This window comes from Chelmon rostratus, chromosome 21 (assembly GCF_017976325.1).
Source record: "Chelmon rostratus isolate fCheRos1 chromosome 21, fCheRos1.pri, whole genome shotgun sequence".
NCBI lineage: Eukaryota > Metazoa > Chordata > Actinopteri > Chaetodontiformes > Chaetodontidae > Chelmon > Chelmon rostratus.
Window position 1 is genome coordinate 3,314,036 of NC_055678.1, and position 19,241 is coordinate 3,333,276.

General features: G+C 44.9%; 2 protein-coding genes across 2 annotated transcripts; both read right to left on the reverse strand.

The window, feature by feature from the left end:
* Positions 1 to 3,908: 3,908 nt before the first annotated feature.
* si:ch73-256g18.2 (small integral membrane protein 36) lies at positions 3,909 to 4,256 on the reverse strand. The gene has a single exon (XM_041963483.1). The coding sequence runs from the start codon at positions 4,254 to 4,256 to the stop codon at positions 3,909 to 3,911; it is 348 nt and encodes a 115-aa protein (XP_041819417.1).
* A 9,102-nt stretch (positions 4,257 to 13,358) lies between these two features.
* LOC121625063 (transmembrane protein 100-like) lies at positions 13,359 to 17,949 on the reverse strand. Its single transcript, XM_041963101.1, has 2 exons — positions 17,821 to 17,949; positions 13,359 to 15,370 (listed from the first exon to the last, which is right to left on the reverse strand). Exon 2 carries the CDS (start codon positions 15,325 to 15,327, stop codon positions 14,854 to 14,856), a length of 474 nt encoding a protein of 157 aa, XP_041819035.1. The 5' UTR covers positions 15,328 to 15,370; positions 17,821 to 17,949; the 3' UTR covers positions 13,359 to 14,853.
* Between the last annotated feature and the right edge of the window lie 1,292 nt (positions 17,950 to 19,241).

Here is a 19,241-nt window from a genome sequence, read left to right on the forward strand (position 1 = left end):
TTCAGCAGGAGTGGCCAAGACCTGGAAAAACAGGAAAAAAAAAGTTTTAGCAAGCTTTCATATTTCAGTCTTTTTTAGATTTCACCTGTGCACTTTTCCTCCAATCAAAACCAGTTTTCAGTCCAGTTGTTCTTTTGTCTTTTGAATTTAGCAGCATTTAGCAGCATTAACTCAGTTCCATAGAAACAGACTTCACCCACAAGTTCCAGACAAACAGTTTGACGTCCAGAGTTCAGTTTCAGGGTTCATCAGTTTCACCTCAAGGTCAAACTTAAGATGCAGAAACGCTGCTAAATATTTGGTCAACGAGGGTCGAGAATGAACTGGAACATCTGCTGATGAAGATCACGATATATAACCTAAAGTTTCAGAAAACGGTTGTCATCTGAGAAAATAAATGTATTTACTTATTTAAGTTAGTGCAGCAAAATATTTTCTGGTTAATAATTCAGACTATTTTTTTACTATGCAAACGGCATTGCTCCATTACAATGTCAGTCTGTCAGTTATTAACCAATCAAACCAGAAAGACTTTGACCATGATGGCGTGAGAATTGTTTGGGCAGGTGAGAGCAACCATGCACAGCTGTTAGCTGTTAGCATGGCTACAAACTCAGAGAGCTGCTTTGCAGTAAATGAGATGAACCATATGATCACCCTGTGAACCGAATCAATATTTGGAGAATTTTATGCCTGTTTGTTATATTACGCACAAACATCAGTGTGAGACGATTGGCCCAGTCATGAAATAAAACCTCTTTCTGTTTGAGATCGACAGATGTTGTTGCCCTGCGCTGTGGTGTCTCAGTAGGAGGATTTTCCTCCAAGCAAACAGTCAGCTGAGTTTCTCTTTGAGCTTCTTTTAACACCATCCAACAAAGCTCTGTTGACACCAACATCTGCCGCCCGCCACATGTGCGAACCTTAACGCTCTCTCAGAGGCCAGCGGGGGGTTAGTCCTCCTGTCCAGCATACGTCAAACGGATGAGTGACGAACACGCGTCCGTACATCCATTCATTATTTCCCTGTCCAGAGAGGGTTTATGTTGTCGGCTAAATTCATCTCAGCGATGCCGGGCGGGGGAGGGGTCGGGCAGGGGATTTGCGGGCTGCTTCATGCAGGGGACGAAGAGCTTAGAGTCCGGGACCTCGGGGTCCAGAGTTTGGGGGGAGGGGAGCCAGTAGATTCGCAGCCCGGTGCTGCTGATGCTCTGTCCCACCCAACAGCCAGCAGTTCAGACCGAGGAGCGTCATGACGGCGGGGCTCTGGGGATGACACTGATCGGATCCATCACTTCGGTCCAGGCTGAAATATCTCAACAACTATCGGACAGATTCAGATGAAATCTGGTTCAGAACTCATGTCACATCAGTGTCTTCATCAGGTCGGCATTTTAATCCGCCCAAAACTTTGGTTTATTATCAATTCCTGCAAACTATTAACAGCCCCATCAGCCTCGATTAGGAAGTGATAGCATGCTAACACCAAGCTATGATGTGTTAGCGCTGATAGCATGGCTGTAGCCCGTTGGTGAGAGCACATGCTACCACTCACGTCCAAACTGAAGAGATATTCATGGTCCCCAAAGGATGAATCTTTTGTTGGTGCGATGAATTTTACTTTAGTGGCACCAGCAGGTCAAAGCTTTCAATTGTCCAGTGAAATATCTCGACATCTACAAGATGGGCAGACGAAACAATCCCCACAAACACTAATGGAAACGTATCCTTCACTCAGCACGATGACATTTTAGGGTGAAATGATTCAACAACGATTAACTAAACCTCGTCTGCAAAAAATGGCGTTTACATCCAACTAATTTCTTCTACCAGTGTCATTTTGAGCAGAATATTCTTTGTGTCTGCAAATGTTCAGTGACAAAAACATTTCCTTCAGCCTCAGCTGTGTTGATGCTGATTAAGAATAATTATCAGAATCAATGTGCTAATAGAGCGCAGTCATTGAACGTGTTCGCGTGAACGCTAAGTTAGCAACACTTGGCGGCCAGCGTGCAGGATGGCGAAGGCAGGACCCACCGTAGTCTCGTGTCTAAACCTAACCTAATAAAGCCAATCAGAGTCTGTGAGTGAATCCTGAAATCATTAACATTGGAAGCTGCTGCAGTTTAAATAACTGAGGTTATTTCTTCCATCAGTTGTTTCACTGACAACACATCCATCCCATCTGCATCCACAGGACATCACCATCAGTGTAAAGCTGCATGTAAACAGCTTTACATGAATGTCACACAGAGGTTTAAAATGATTGACAGAGGACACATCACCAATCAAACGTGGTCTGAATGCTTCTTGTGAAACTTTTGCAGAATGTTATTCAGAGCGCGACATTTGGCGTGAACACTGTCACAAGCTACAGATGGAAATCCAAACATGTTCTATTTGGAGCTGACAGAACAGCGACGACCTGCAGCCCGAAACTAATTAATGAGGTTTTGATTCGCCGTTAATCTGATTATGACAGAATGGGACCAATCAGCCGCTCAGACCCGAGTGTTGTGACGGTGGCGGCGATCCGTGCCGCGCACTCAGACGCAGTGACAGTTGATTTCCATGCATTTGCTAATGCATCGCGGATTATAGCCGGAACGTACAGAACACTGGCACGACACACCGTCTGTATGGGGGGAACAAATGCCCTTGACACACTATTAACTGTAACACACACAGATGTTCACATGTCAGACGATTTAACAGAAGTGGTTTATTTCAGAGGAAAACTAATCTTTATGGGTGTAAAGTCGGCTTTCATATGTGCTTACTTTTAGTTATTGTGACCGTTTTCATGCTGAAAACTCCGACATGTCGTCTGAAGCGTAGCTTTGCTTTGTTTTGAAGCCTCTGATGCAGCAGTGACAAGTGCTGAGCCTTTTTTTCGTGCCATAACTGATGAAACAAACCGATGTTCTGTCAAGCAGCTGTGTCAGTTCAACCCAGAGCAGCCCACCCACCCACGCTTCTGTCGCCAACCCTACGGGGACTTTCCACTGACTTCACTGGCCCCAAACTGTGAGCTGAACCAGTTCAAGTCTTCACTCCATCACTAAAACCAAACTGTTAAAGCTGTGGGGACCTCAGTCCCCTCAATGTCAGTGGGCTGTCCGGTTGATTTGTCACAGACAGAAAATTAAAAGACAACAACTTTAATAACTATTAACTACTATATATATATATATGTGTAATTTAATAGGTATTTATCATTTGGGTTATTTCTAAAAGAAAGAAATGTAAAATATTGCTGATTCTTATTTTTCCAAATAAAGATTTGCTGTTTTGTTTCATTCTCGTAATGAACCAACGTACCAGGAACCTGTGATGGGTATATTTTTTCATCACTTTGTGACGTTTAATGAAGTAAACAATGAAAACACAAACAGTAATTAGCTGCAGCCCCAGTTCGACTCCCTGGAGAAACTTCACTGATGTACAGATTCAGACTCATTTTAATTGGCTGTGTGTGCATCAAGGCACAAACATACACAAAAGGTTTGTCAAAACATTTGCAGACTGTTGATGTCACCTGTTCTTGGGGGGGTCAGGTAATATAAGAAGGGTTTATATTGGTGTTGAAGTGATAGAGAAAATAGATAACAAATGCATGAAAAAAACAACCAGTCAGATAATGTTTAGCTTTGATCAGGTTCGTTTCACTCGTCTTAATTAGGTGGTGGGGGTTCAGGTTTCAGGTTGGGTGGGGTTATAAAATTCTCTTTCTGCCCCCAAAAGTTTGGAGTTGGCCCAGCTGGCTGCTTACCTCCTGCTAACCTACTCAGCAGCTCATCAACGCCATCCACGCATGTTGAAAAAAATGAGAGTCCAGGAGTAAAAACACTGTACAAAGTGATACACCAGCACTGCATGGTCGTCCCTCCTCTTCCTCCTCCTCTTCCTCAGACCAGAGTACTCCTCTTCTCCCTCTCCCTCTCTCTTTCCCGCTCCCTCTCGCCTCTGTCCCGGCTCAGGTCTGGCGTGGGCAGCTCGCCGTGGCCAGCCGTGTTGTTGGGCTCGTAGCGAGAAGAGGCGGGCGAGTTCTGCATGACCACCAGGCGTATGGGCGACTGGCTGGGTGGCGCCGGCGTGTTGTCGGGGGCGTACTCCTTGGTGGGGTCTTTGCCCCGGCAGTCGTACAGGATGCAGGAGATGAGGAAGACCAGGAGCAGGATGACATAGCTGGCGACCAGGATTATGAGGTTCAGGGTGACGGGGTCAATCTCCAGGTAGAATTCCATGAAACCCATGGCGCCGCTTCATATCTCGCCAGGATCCAGAGAGGGAAGAGACGACGGGAAAATCAACGAAGATGGGAAAGAGAGGCAGAAAAAAGACTGGGTGAGGGACGACAGCTGGCTGGAGAGAGAGAAAGAGCAAAAGACAGCAGAGGACGTACGAGAGAGATGAAATGAGAGGGATCAGCTGAGCGAGAGGCAGCGACAGCAGGCCAGGGTGGATATGAAGCTTTGTGCTTTAAAGGACGTTAATCCTCGCTGCTCCTCCAACCTTGAATTTCAGCAGCCAATGATTAAAGCTGCTCAGTTTTAATAACTTAAGCCACCATTTTGATTTTGCCAACTACACATACAGTGCAGCGACAAAATTATACTCGGCAAAATGGAGGACGGGGCCGCACACCTGTCAGCCTGCCATGAGCGTCACTTTGGGGATTTTGGGAGTCATGTAATATGTATTAAACAACTGCTTTATTATGTCACTCTGAGTGATTATTCTTACATTTGAAATCAAATTAGATTAAAAGCATATAAGGTCACAGTCCAGGCTGCGGTCGCACTTGCAACACGCAATTTTAAGAATAGTGCTGTTAGCATGTTAGCGCAGCCTGGTAATGACAGCTAGGAGGGTTTTTTCTGCCCAGATTTGAGCCTTACAGGCAGCTCCATCTCAGGCTGACTACAAGTCTATCCTCTCTAAATTCCTACTTTATGTTGAGATAAAGTTGAATTATTTTTGAGAGCATTGACAGACCTGACCCTGACCCACAGTATAGCAGATTATTTTACACCTGAACTGATTGATAACCTTCAGCAGGTGGACGAGAACCTGTCACAGGTGCAGTTTCTGGACTTTTGATTTGATTGGTTTGATTGGTTTGTTCCTCAAAATGCACTTGTGATCAGTGGCGTGCACAGACTTTTTGAAGGGCAGGGGCGAAAAGGAAAAAAAGGGCACATATAGCGCATCCTCGCCACTGAAGAGGGCACTTTAGCACGCGTTTTGGCTCCCAGGGGGACTTTTAATACGCGTTTTGGCTCCCAGGGGACACTTAAGTACGCGTTTTGGCGTCCAAGAGGGCACTTTAGCGCAGGTTTTGGCTCCCACGGGGCACTTCAGCGCGTGTTTTGGCTCCCAGGGGGCACTTTAGCACACGTTTTTCAAAAACTGGGCCACGAGGGTGGGCGGTTGCCCCCCCTGTGCACGCCACTGCTTGTGATATTCCCTTACGTTAAAAATGAGTTGTATGTGTTCGAAACTGACTCCCTCAGATGAGATAGATGCATATATGTCAGATTTTGGCTGCTAAACCCAGTGTTGTGTTATATTTCACAGCCCTTGTATGCACATTGTGAGATAACGTTGTTTCATAGTAAAAACCTTCGTACCGACCAGATGTAATGATGCAAAAATGTGAACAAACGATGGTTTGACTGTAGTTTCAAGTTGAAAGTATGCAGAAGCAAATGCAACAAACGGCAAAACCAACAATCCTCTGAAAATTATGAGGGAGCTTTTGTCTTATAATTTGTTTTTATTTTACATTACTTCATTTTTTTTCTTGGAACGTAAAATACTTTGACTTTATTCTCGAAATGTTTGTTGTTTTCTCAAAATTATTATTTTTGCTGTGGCTCTGCTACGAGGAAGATGGCAAACCAGACTTAAATATTAGATATTATGCTCCAGAGATAAAGACAGCAAACAAACCTAAAGCAGAAGCTGCAGCCATCTGAAACCTTCAACATTTGATGGTCCGTGGGTTCAAACACAATCTGGGTCCTGTGCTGATATCTTACTCATTCACTGCGATGGATTAATTAATTAAAATCAAGTCCATGTTGGTCAAGACCTGCGACGTCTCTCATTCAGCTCCTGAGCAGTGAACAGTATCTGCTGAGGAGGCGTCTCGTTAAGTCTGTCTGGATTCTATTAGAAGGAGCTCGAGGACTTCTGTCGTTTCTATTGAGGCCATATGGTGAGCTCTTCATCTCAGTGTGCAGGACACTCTGGTACAAGTAAAAGTTCTGCATTACTTCAGTAAAAGTATGTAAGTATAATCAGGAGAATGCACTTCAAGTATTAAAGTACAAGTACTCAGAGCAGTAAAATGTCCCTGTGACTGTTCTACTGTTCTGTCTGATCTCATCAGATTATTGTGACTCAGTCGTTCAGGTCAAAGCAGGATTTTACTGTTGGAGCTGGTTGAGGCTCATTTTCAGCTATTTTGTATCAGACTGCAACTAATGATTCTTTTCATTCTGGATCAATCTGCTGATTATTTCCTCCATTAATCGATCAATCGTTTGGTTTGGAAACATTGTGAGAAATGTGGTGACGATGAGGCCAAAGTGACGCCTTCACAGTGTTTGTTTAGTCCAAAGCTCGACATTATTACAAACACATTCAGATCATTCAGAGGAAAAGAAGCAAATCAAACATCTGAGAAGCTGAAACATCAAATGATTTTACAGGAAAAATCACTGAAACCATCATCACAACAGACGATCAATCATTTTCTGTCAGTCCACTAATTGATTAATTGACTGGTGGTTTCAGCTGTACTTGTGTATATGCAGTCAGATAAAGGTAAAAGTACAATATTTCCCTCTGAGATGTGGCGGCGTAGACGTAGAAAGTAGTGTGACTAAAAAAATACTCAGATACTTTAACTTAAGTACACGTGCTTGAGTAAATGTACTTAGTAACATTTAAAACACTGATTTTCTTTCAGACACACAGGACACAACAATCTGCGCTGAAGCTGTTCCTGGTCAATAAACCTAGTCCAGAGGAAGTCTTCTCTTCGTCTGCTGATGTGCGTTGAGTTCCTGTAGGTGGCGCTCTTTTCTCTGTCTTTCCTGCCACAGTGGCTGCTCAGACTCGTCTTCTCCTGTTTATTCAAACACGTGTACCTGCTGCATCCTGTTGCTGATGCAGAACTGAAGCTGGCTGCAGGATCGGAGTTCTGAACGTGAACCAGATCCACTGCGTACGTGATGTCATGTCAGACGGAGCAGCACGAGACTCCACATCAAAGTCCTGCGTCTCTGCTTTGAAAGCGCTGCGTGTTGTTTGGACTCATCTGTTCTGCATTATGCATCAGCGCTGCAGCTTCAACCAGCTTCTCATGTGTCTCGACGTCTCTCACAGTTCCCACAGACTCATGTTCAGAAAGAAATCTGAGTCTATTTCAACACGATCGAACTGCAGCGTCTTTGAACCTCTCGACTCTTCTCTCGTCTAAATAAAACGCAGAAGAATGAAAAGAGGATATCCAGTCTATCCAAAAAATGTTGTAAAATAACAGAATCAGGAAATACCTTTCAAACCAGGGACACCTAACTACTGTCCTCGACAGCAGATGGTGAGCGTCGGGGCAAAACAGGCGGGGTAAAAATAACAGAGCAGGAAAAATATAGCAAAGCGGATATTAGACTTTAGATAGAGGACACCCAAACAAGCTGAAATGACCTGCTAATGGTATAAGATCAGCCTGACCCACTAAACGGTAAGACAGGCTGCTGAAAACTGTCGTTTCTGAGTGACGACAGGAGGACGGACGGCAGAGAGGCAGACCTGCACACATTCAGGCGTCGGCTGAACATTCACATTTGGTTTCTTTAACTTTAACCAAACACAGAACCGTTAATGGAGAACGAATGTGATTTTTCAAAAATATGGGACGGGCTTGTTCACGGCGAGGTCATCCTGGCCGTGTGTGTGTGTGTGTGTGTGTGTGTGCAGATGTGGCAGATAGAGTCCTCTCAGGAATCAGGCTAATTCCTTGCGCAGTCGTTGCTGTTCTCCATCTGCAGACGTTTTTTTTGCCTGACGGACGAAGGAAAAACAGACGACAGATGGACCAAAAAGCGGGATGAAAAAACCTTTCAGATCCTCGTCTGAAGGCCTGAAACTGGGTCATGAAGTTAAACTCCTAACATCGGCCATACTGTTTCTTTGAGAATGTATTTTGTCAGAGCGGAGGAGGTCGCGTGGTTGGAGGGTCACAGGAGGTCGGGGTTCACGCCCACAAACCTGATTATCGTTGCTCTCATCACGCTTCTGTTTCTTCTTCTTTGTTTGTTTTGTTTGCTCCATCAGCACCACTGAGCGTCCCTGCACCAGTGCAACTGTTGATCTCCATCTTAGCTCCACATTATCTGCAAACAAGACTAAGACCCCCAGACATGCCAGCAGCTCCGTGAGGCTGCACTGTGGCGATCTGAGCTACATGCTAACGTGCCCACAATGTTGATGTTTGGCACAATGTTTACCATGTTCAACATCTGAGGGTTAGCGTGTAGCATGCTAACATTTGCTAATTAGCAGTAGACACATAATACAACTGATGTAGGTATTTGGTCATAAGCTAAGTATCAGACAAGTTAAAGGAATAATTCCATTTTGAGGAATATGTTTATTCGCTTTGAGATATTTCAGTGGAGGACCGGCCGCCGGCCACCCCTGTCCTGTAGGTGTGACAGTGAACACATCGCCATCCCTCCATGCTGAGCCTGCAGTGTGAACAGTTCAGGTCCGGCGCTCCTCATGCCGAGCATTGTGTTGTTTAAAGGAAGTGGAGTCACCTCTGTGCATTGCGGCTCTCATGAACAGCCTTCAGCGTCCTTATCGCAACCCGACTGGAAGAACGACAGCGACAGCACCGAAATGGGGCTGCCATTCTTTCGAAACACAATGTGGACTTCCTGCGTTGAGGCGGCACCGCTGAGCGCACCCCGCCTGTCTGTCACAGCACCCACCGCAAACTGGCAGCCCCGAGCACACCCTATTATTTCAATAAGCCTTTAAATCCGTCAGCACGGCAGCAAATGAAAGAAACAGATGCAGAGAAGAAGTCTGAGAGGAAAACATGGATTTTTTGACAGATGAAAGGAAGTGCCTCTCCCTGGTTAATGGGGCCTTTCGGGGCTTTTCGGGGCCTCTGTGCCATTGTCGGCCCTGCTGGTCGGTCTCCTTCAGAGGCCGAAACCAGCTTCTATCACTGGATCTTTCCCAGCACAGACCAACTGGAGCCGCTGCGACCCGCAGTCGACTCACTGGACCACATCCTGCATCCACCGCTTGTTCTAAAGCCTCGGGCACTCTCTGGTTGTATTTTAACATCAATGACTGTTGAAACATGACCAAACATGTCTGCTTCTGTGTTGTTTGGTGATTTTTTTCAACAATAAATGTGTAAATGCATTTAATTTCAGTTGGACCTTAAACAGAAGTGCATGTGAATGAAGCTTCAGGCAGATTTAGTGAGGCAGACTCCGAGTGGGAGAGAAAATCAATAAGCAGTAGATGTCCGGAGCGTGTGACCAATAAACAGACTCCTCCAGAGTCCGTTTGGGAGGAAGAGTGTATATTGCTTTCCAGCCAAAGACGGATATGAAGATTTAACCTCTGCAGCCTCGTCGCCTCCACAGTTCAGAATAATTTCCAGCCCTCAGAGCTTCAGGGAGCTGCAGCTTCTTCTTCTGGAAACACTCACATCGATGAGCCCGACGCTCACAGGACAGCAGAGGAAAGTTGATTCAATTTTGTTTTATATGTTGTTGTTATCACACCTGTCAGAAATGACTGCTGAAATTATGACTGAATCCTGAACAGATGCTAAAACTTTGAAATCACCTTGTGTTGCCTGCATGTCTACAGTCTGGAGGCTGGTCGGCTCATCAGCGCTCACAGCTTTAGTTTTGTGATTAATTCAGGAGAACGCCTCGACCTGTGAGCTTCCCACCACCTTCCAGTTATAGCAGCGATGCTGCAGGAAGCAGGAAGTTTCAAATGTGAGTCTGTAACGAGCCGCGCTGCCTCTCAGCAGCTCTGACTGACAGCGGCGTCGACATCCAGCTCGTTATCGTCTCCCGACCTGTCAGCGGTTTGTCAGCTGACAGGTGGTTAAAGCTCACCTGTGCAGATACCAGGACACTCTGCTCACTCCATAACTCTAATGAGTTGCTTATTGTGTGTTTGCAGTAGGAACCACAGTAACAGCTCCAGTTTCAGAACTTCGTTAGCGTTTCAGCAGTCGCTTCGATGAACGCTCTGCTCTACACTTTTAAGAACAGTTCCGACAACGTGAACTTGACTCGACATTGTGCCTCTTTTGTTTCATAAAGTCTCTCATTGAGTTGATTTCTTCCCATCAACAACTTAACGATGTGTATTTCCTCTGGTGTTCGTATATGTATTCAAGAAGTTGCATAATTAAGATTTCAAAGGGTTCTTGTATAAAATCAAGTCACTATAAGCTTAGTTAGCTTAGTTAGCTCACTAATACTGACAAAAATCTGCTGATGAAAATAATCACTTTGGTCGACGGATTAAAGATGAGAAGCTCCTGTGTGAACTCATCGCTTCAAACATTTCTGCATTTTCCAGGCTTTAATCTGCCGCCATCATCATTGCAGCGACTCGTGACTCAGAACCAGGACATTTTCTCTAATTTCACAATCTTGCAAGGCGAAAAATGCACTTTGACTGCAACTTAATCTTCATCAGCCTTTAACTGTGTCTCATCGCTGCAGTAAAGGTGACTCTCACCTGGGGATTGATGTAGTTGTTCCTGTGTTTGACTTCCTGTCTGGCTTGACCTGCTCTGTGCAGATTGGCACATTGTCCGTCAAAAATAGGCTTTTCTGAGACGCTTGCTCACTTTGTCTAGAACGGTTGCATCAGCTCAGTCGGACGTGTTGCGGGGTGAATGCAGACAGAACACACCTGGTGGAATTTAGGGGTCATGGTTTCTCGGTGTACTACCTGTCCAACACCGTCTCACTCCCAGCTCGTCACATATGGACTCTTGGTCAGAACGGCTTGCTCGCAGGTTAAGAACACTGGAGTCCTTGGCGAAAGCCCCGTGCTGGTCCATCCAACCACACCACCTTCCTCCATATGTACACTTTTCTCACCCTTTAGATGACATTGTTTACATGTTGGGAGTGAGAACAGGCTGTCTATAGATCAGACTACGCTGCACACTGAAAAATGATGTTGACCCAGTGTCTAAAAAAGTGATGCCAAGGGGTTCTGTACATACATAGAACGGGGTGACCTGACAGTGGAAAACCATCAAAACTGCAGCATAAACAGCAGCTTTAACAACATGTACTGGATGGTACGGTGGACTGCAGTAAATGCTCAGTACAGCCTTGATAATGTGGTTTCTAAAGGAAGTTAATGACTCCAACCTTTGACCAGAGAGGATGGTCCCCTACAGATTTACACAGATTTCTGTTGTTACTATCTGATATCACGTTGGCAGCCATCTTGAAACAGAAGTCAATAGATAAACTGATTCCTATTGAAACTGATGCAGGAGTTTCACTTCATTTCAGCAGCAGTTGGATGAAAAACATTTACATGACCACATCAGACCTATTAAAAACCAGAGGTCTGGAACCAGGTTCTCTTCAGCCGCGGCCGCCTCTGCTGACCTTGAGGCTCATCTGATGGCAGAACAATCACACGCCTGCAGGGGAATTATTTCAAAGTTTGGGTAGAGGGTGTGTAGGAACAGAAAACACCTTCCTGTTCTCTGGCTGATCCCTTTTAATCGTGCCGATTCTCTGTCTCTTTGCGTGCCAGGCCCTCTCTGGCTCAGAGTCTGGGGTGTGTTTAAAGGGGGAGGAGGGGTGACACTGCCACTGTGTTGCACCTCTGGTCACTCAGCTGGTCACTGTGTTACAGGAAGGGAAGGGAGGGTCGGGATTTCCCCTCTGAACCCTCCTCACCAGCCCGAGGCGATACAAAGCAGCCTCAGAAACACAAAGAATCAGTTCAGTCGGCCCTGAAACACACCTCAGCGATGGTCCAGTTCTGCACGATTTACCACCATTAAACAGGTAAATATTTAAAAATACTGAATGTTCCAGATCCCAGCAGCTTGGTCTGTCCATCAGTCCACCTCTTTGGTCCAGACTGAAATAATTCCACAAGCCATGAGATAAATCCTGCACTTTTTCTCTAGCACCACCTTCAGGTTGACATTTTTGACATCTGTGAAATATCTCAACAATTATTGGATGGATTGCCAGGAAACATCATATATGTATCCATGGTAACCAGCCAATAAATCCTAAAAAACATCTGACTTTTCATCCTTAGTTTAACCTTTTAATTTGTTCGATTCTTTAGTTTCTGACCAAAAACCTGTGAAAATAATGACATCCCCATCAGCCTCAGCTGGACTTGTGCTTACTGCTAATAGCTAATAGCATGCTAACAAGCTAAACCTTGATTGTAAACACGTCAAACGCTACACCTGCTAAACATCAGCATGTTAGTGTCGCCATTGTGAGCATGCTAGCATGCTGGTGTTAGCATTTAGCTCAAAGCTCCACTGTGAGCAAGTGCAGCCTCACAGAGCTGCTGGAATGTCTACAGAGTCTTATTACATAAAAGTAGTTTAACTTCATTTAAAACCACTTTTAGGAGCCAAAGTCAAATAAAAGAGGAGCCTCAACCTCCATAAACAAACCTCCATCTTAGTTGTGGTGGGGATATTCTCTCCCTACAACTCGTCTTCCGGGCATTTTGTTCCCACAGGCTATGTGTCACGTCAAGTAACCTCTCTGATTACCCATTTTTATAATATTTTTTATATTATAAAACCAAATCCAAAGTCTGATTTAATTCAGAACTTACTTAGTGCTGGAAGTACTGTGTGTGGTGTGTAATTATCTGCTGTGAGGGTCTCCCTGCTGAAGACTGAAGATCCACTGAGGCGATGCAGAGCTGCATCCTCCCTCTCTCTCTCTCTCCGTCTTTCTCCATTTTCTGTCTATGTCTCTCACCCAACCCCACCACCCTTCACATTCCCAGGATGCTGCGCTCCAGTGGAGATAAAGTTAGCACTGCAGAAGTGACAACGCATTGTAACCGCTACCCGTCAGCACAACCTCCTCCTCCTCCTCCAAATGACGCAACCCCACCCCACAGTTATTATCTGGTCGTGTGTCTGCGGGATGCTAGGCAACATAAACACAACTAAATATAACAGCCGAGCTGCTACAACTTTCCAGCCTGTCCTCAACCTGCTCCACGAAACCCTCAGTCAGTCAGTTGAAAAGCAGTCGTTCAGCCTCAGGTTGGAACTTCAATGTTGAGTTTAATAGAACAAATATGTCTCTCTCATACGTCTGTTTACACGGAATAAATAAGACTGAACGTGTGTTCAGCGTAAAAGAAAGCGAGACAGCGTCAGACTGACTCTCAGTTGCACAGACAGCTACATGAACTCTTTAATACGGTGGAATACATGACATTCGGTTATTTTCATCACTTTGGATCTCAGTGTACTAGTTTAAATATACAAGTTGGCATGCATATCATCAGAGAGTAGCCCCATGTGTGCGCTCACTATTCTGAACGTTACTCCGTGATCCAGTCACATCCCTGCACAAAGCAGTGTGTCGTGTCTTCAGAGGGATCGTCGTGATCCTGCAGATCTCTGCTGTCTACCAAGAAAGATGAAATTTAAATGCACATTTAAATGCAATATTTTCACTCGCTACGTGACCGAATGACGGAGTAACAGTCAGAGAGATCACACATGAGGTTTACGCTGTTTTAAGAAAGAGAAACATCGACAGTAGAGTACCTTGTTAAATGGATTTTATAGCTCATTAGCAGCATTTACTGACAGATACTGTACATCATGGATGAGCTTTGTCGGGCGACCACTCAGTAAATCTACTCATTCAGAGCCGTCGCTGTAGCACAGCTGCATCCTGTTTGCCTCGAGTATCCTTCAGTGTCACTGTCACCTGATCAGAGTCCACCTGCAACTGATTGGACATGATTGAGAAAGGCACAATTCACAAAACCCAGTCACTGTATGTGTGAGGTACAGGCAAGGGGATGCATTTAGAGATGTAACTGTAACAATTAAAGAGCAATCAGAGACATTAGAGTGTTTTCACTGTTCTTCTGACTCCAGTTATTAGACGCAGATTCCAGAATGACCTCTTTAATTTAACTCAGATTTCCATGGCAGTTTTTCTCCCTGCAATGTGACCCTCAGGGGGCTCAAGGGAAAATTCCCATTTTGATCAGCCAACAGTCCAAAACCCAGATGATATACAACAGAGAGACACGGCAAATTTGAGAACTTGAAGCCAGATGAATGTTTGGTATTTCGGCTTCATAAATGGCCTAAATGATTAATCAGTTATCAAAGTTGTTGTCGATTTCTGGATAATCGATTGTCGTAGCACTTGAGCTGAATAGAAGTCGCCCGTCCATCGTCCAGTTTAGAGTTTAGAGTCTCCATTAAGAATGATTTCCTGCTGCTTGTCACCCTGCAGGCTGTGTCCATCCTTTACTCCGACAATCACAGCCTCTTTAAGTCCTTTAAGGCGTCTGCAGAGGCATCACCGCCTCAGACGGACGAGACGCTGCAGCGAGCACCACCTCCTTCTCTTCACCACATGCAGAGTTCAGCAGTTGCCACTGTTAAACTTTGCATGGTGCATTCAGGTTCACTGTCTCCCTGAAGTTAAACATCTGCACCTGCAGCGTGACTTCTGGGATAAAAAGAGCTTAACTTGACCTTGACACAGGACTGCATTCAGGACTTTTCCTCTGCAGCGCTCATCAGGCCACGCAGTATCCCTGGCTGGCCATGAGGGCGGTCTGACTCTCCCTCCGTTTGTCCTTCTTCTTCCTCAGTCGGACCCTCCAGCAGATGGCGCTGGAGCCCAGCAGGCCCAGTCCAGCAGACAGCAGCACCAGTCCCAGCACTGAGATGGTGGAGCCGTGGGAATTGAAGGTGTACGCCACCGCCGTGACCACAATGCCGGCGATGAGGACGACCACGCCGAACGGCACGGTGCAGCGGTAGCAGGACATCTCTGCTCCGCCGGTGGCCGCCGTCAGCTGGCCCTCATTGATGTGGGGGACGTGCGTTGTCACAACGACACTTTGGTCCTTCCTGGGCTTGTCCCGGCTCAGCTTCTCAGCAGAGATCGATGTCGGCACCCTCATGGCGCTCCTTGGGACCCTGGCACCACCTTTGTTGTGGAGGTCGTCCGGCATGGTGATCTTACTGGCGAGGAAAAGGTGGGCCATCTTGATAGTGATGTCAGCGATCAGCCAATCACAGAACAGCTAGCTGAAAACAGAAAATTAAGGAGGTGAAACTTTAAGAAAAAGAGTAATCAGCAGGCACAGTTACATTCGGTGTGACATGAATGAGACGAAGACGAATATGACAGCAAATAAAAACAAATAAAGGTTCTCATGCTTTATCTGCTGACTGAGTCCAAGCAAACCTGCAGTGGGCTGGCTAACGTTAGCTAACGTAAGTAAATGATTTATCGTGAAGATTATCTATCTATATTTTTTGGTGCTTATTTGTCCAACGATAAACAATTAAACATGTAAACTCTGCCAAGGAGAGAAGAAAAGCTAAGGTAGTCTGAACAAAATGAAATTTTTATTTACACTTATCATGTCATTGAGTCGAGACAGAGTTGGACCAGTGTCATCCTGACCTGCAGTGACACTGTCGGGAACCCTGAGTGGGATGAAACAGTTAATATTTAGCTATATCATGGTTACCATGGTGATCTACCCCTGTTACCATGGTAATCCAAATTGGTTACCATGGTAACTCAATACCAAGGTTAGCTAACCTGGTTACCGTGATGAGCTACCATGGTTACCATGGTAATCTACCCCAGTTACCATGGTGATGTACCCAAGTAAGCGTGGTGCTCTACCCTGGTTATTGTGGTGAGCTATCCCAGTTACCATGGTCATCTACACTGGTTACCAAGGTCAGCCACCCCAGTGACCATGGTGAGCTGCCCTGGTTAAATCTGAGCGTGCTGTGTGATAGCGGATAACTGGATAACCCACCAATCTGCCTTTGTGATTCAACACTGTGATCATCGGGAGACAACCACCCACTGACAAACCAGAATCATATAAAACAGACGAAAAGTGCAAATCCTGACATGTGAGAGGAGGAAACCAGAGACTGTTTATGTTTATAGAGCTTTAAAGGTCCATTGTGTAGATTCAAAGGAATCTGAATCCACCATGTTGCACAGCCATGTTTCCACAGTAGCTCTCGACAAACCAAATACTGACTCTAGAAAGCACCTTCACTTTTTGTGCATTTTTCGCTGCCACCGTCGGAGAAGCTGAAACGAGGATGTTCAGGTGGTTGCAATCTGCCATCTGACCACTAGATGCCACTGAAGTTGACACACTGGTCCGTTAATATAAAGCAAGGTGTTTCTTTTATTATGTCCACCCTCCTGTGCAGCATGAGGTCACATTCAGCACCTGCTCTGACACTAACGTAGTTCGTTAAGGTAAACTCGTCCTCCACTACATGGAAACAATTAAATTACATGCTGAAGAAGTTTTGTGACATCTTGAATGAAAAAAGTCCTTATTTGTACAGAAAATAATCATGACGACCGCCTGAGACTGGAGCCGCCCTGTTTTCTCTGGATGGCGAGTGTGTGATGAGTGATGGCTGCGCTGCACATCAAGTCCACTTTAACCAGTCTGGTCTTAATTGTAAAGTGGGGAAGATAAGAGAGCAGCTTTAAAATATTACTTATGTTGTACAAAGAAGCAGCACCCGGTAACTTTATACCCTAAAACTCCAGAAATTTAAGGTGGAATGTCAGTGGAATGGGTCGCTCTAAGCGGTTAAAGTTAAACTGCCAAAGCAAAGCTTTAAAAGTTGCTTCTGCTCCTCAGACTGCAGATAGTAAGGATTAAAAGTTTCAGCTACTAAATTCAGATCTATTTCAGTAGCCTGTCCTCTAATCTTAAAAAATTAGGGGAAAAGACACTTTAACTCTGAGTTTTTATATTAAGAAGATGGTTTACATCACATCACAGTACGAGATGATTTAAGGTCTTTTTTAGATGGTTTTAAGTTATATTTAGTGTTAAGACTCTCGTGTCACAGCTTTCAATAACAACTTATTGTCAAGTGTATTTTTTTTAATGACTCATCATGGACTCTTTGTCAGATGTTTCTACACCTGAAGACATTTTCTGCATATTCACAATCCTGAATGCAGTGTTTCAGGTTTATAAAAGTTGATTCAGAGTCTTTTGGACTCTAATTTGAGTCCATAATCACTCGATTACTCTGAAAGTCCCATTTGTGCATAACAATAAAATGTTGTGTAATTCTGTGAATTAATGATAAAAACTGTGATTTAGGTTGTGAACAAAAGCCAGTCACTCTTAAAAAGCTTTAAACTGTCTTCACTGTCTTAATCTAACATCTCGCAGGGGCCTGAATGTTCCAGATTAGGTCAGATTAAATAAGTCAATTAACAGCTGTTTCACCTTCGCCTGAAAACGAAACTTAAAGGAGGTTTTTAAGATTCACTTTGTGGTCTGAGATCAACAGTAATGATGTGACCACAGAGAGAAAAGACTGCTGACACACACACACACACACACACACACACACTGCGTTTCTGCTCTTAAACCTGACTGACTGTTATCACTGCAGGTTAAGTTTTAATGATGCAGGTGGTCACACACCTGCTTTCTCTCCTGGAAAGGAAAAATAAAAACACTTACTGTGAGGAGTGCTCTTCTTCATTCTTTGTGTGTTTTCTGCTCTTCTGAACTGGACTCCAACAGTCGGGCTTTCTTTGCTTGCAGCCTCTACAGGTCGTCTGTCTCTGCTCGGCTCTGCATCGTCCTGACTGCAGGAATAAATGGGGGAATATGACTATCAATAGAAAAAACGGGGGGACAGCCCACCCCCACACCTCCCCTGCTCTCCTCCCCCCTCCATACCACCTCCTACTGGACTAACAAGAAAAGTTTTAACTCTTTCCTCCCTGCAGCTGGTACACACACACACACACACTCTGTAAATCTCTGCTGTCGACGTGTTCCTGATGTCAAACTCTCCTTAACTGATGCCAAAACCCCCATAAAATGAGCTCAGGGAGTTGCTGATGGAGGAGGAAAATACCTTCATTTGCCATTTTTCCACATGACTTTGACATTGGATTCATGAGCAAATGAACAAGACAAGATGGAACCATATTAAGGACCCTGAAGGTGAGTTCAGTTTCCTGCTCTGCAAAGATTACTTGTGGCAGAACGATGCTGAAATGTGACTTCACGCCCCAAAAATAAAAAATGATAGCAAGCTTGATGCACATCATTGAAATCTGGGATGAGTGTGTTGGTTTCTGTGCAGCCTCTGCCACCTCTCACCTCAGCAGCAGCAGATTTATTTATTACATACGGTCCAGATTTATTGGAGCTCCTCCGTCAGAGACCTGGTTTACACACAGTTAGAGGACATCATGCTGATGCAGCTCTTTAGTCTGGGTACCGGAGACTCTGGTGCACTCAGCAAACCTTTAAAGATTATAGAAATGAGCGTGTTGAAGTGCAAAACTCCAGCGCTTCTGAGAGCAGAGCATCAGTTCAGCAACAGTCGAGTAAAACAGGAACTTTACACGATGGAGTCACATTTCTCCTCCCAGAATCCCCCCTTGGGAAGCCTCCACCCTCCAGCGCGGCAGACTTCAACATCTGGGAGGAATCAGCTGAGAGACACAGGCGAGGTTTTTTCATTATCCTGATCCCTGTTGTCCCCTAAAGCCTCCGCACAGCTCCGGTCTGACGTTCGCGGAGGTCCCGAGTTTCTGTCTTCGTGTTAAGACTCAAATACAGAATCAGCTTCTTTGAACAACACCGTGTTCTCAGAGCTGCAGGTTCATGGTGATGAAGGAGCTTCCTGCTGTATGTCATTCAGCTGTGTACTATGGAAGATAAGATAAAATAAGATATAACTTCACTGCTCCCACGCCGGGGAAATTAAGATGTTACAGACAGCAAGAATAGCAAGAACAAAAAGGAAACGTAGAAAAAGAACAAATAGACAATAAAAATTAACCATATGTATGTACATTATATACAAAGAGAGTCCAAAAATGATATTGCCTTGAATATTTGAATTGCACATTGAAGATATGGAT

What these genes read in the sequence shown, in the direction of transcription:
- si:ch73-256g18.2 (XM_041963483.1), bottom strand. Translation starts at nt 4,256, where the DNA reads ATGGGTTTCATGGAATTCTACCTGGAGATTGACCCCGTCACCCTGAAC.
- LOC121625063 (XM_041963101.1), bottom strand. Translation starts at nt 15,327, where the DNA reads ATGGCCCACCTTTTCCTCGCCAGTAAGATCACCATGCCGGACGACCTC.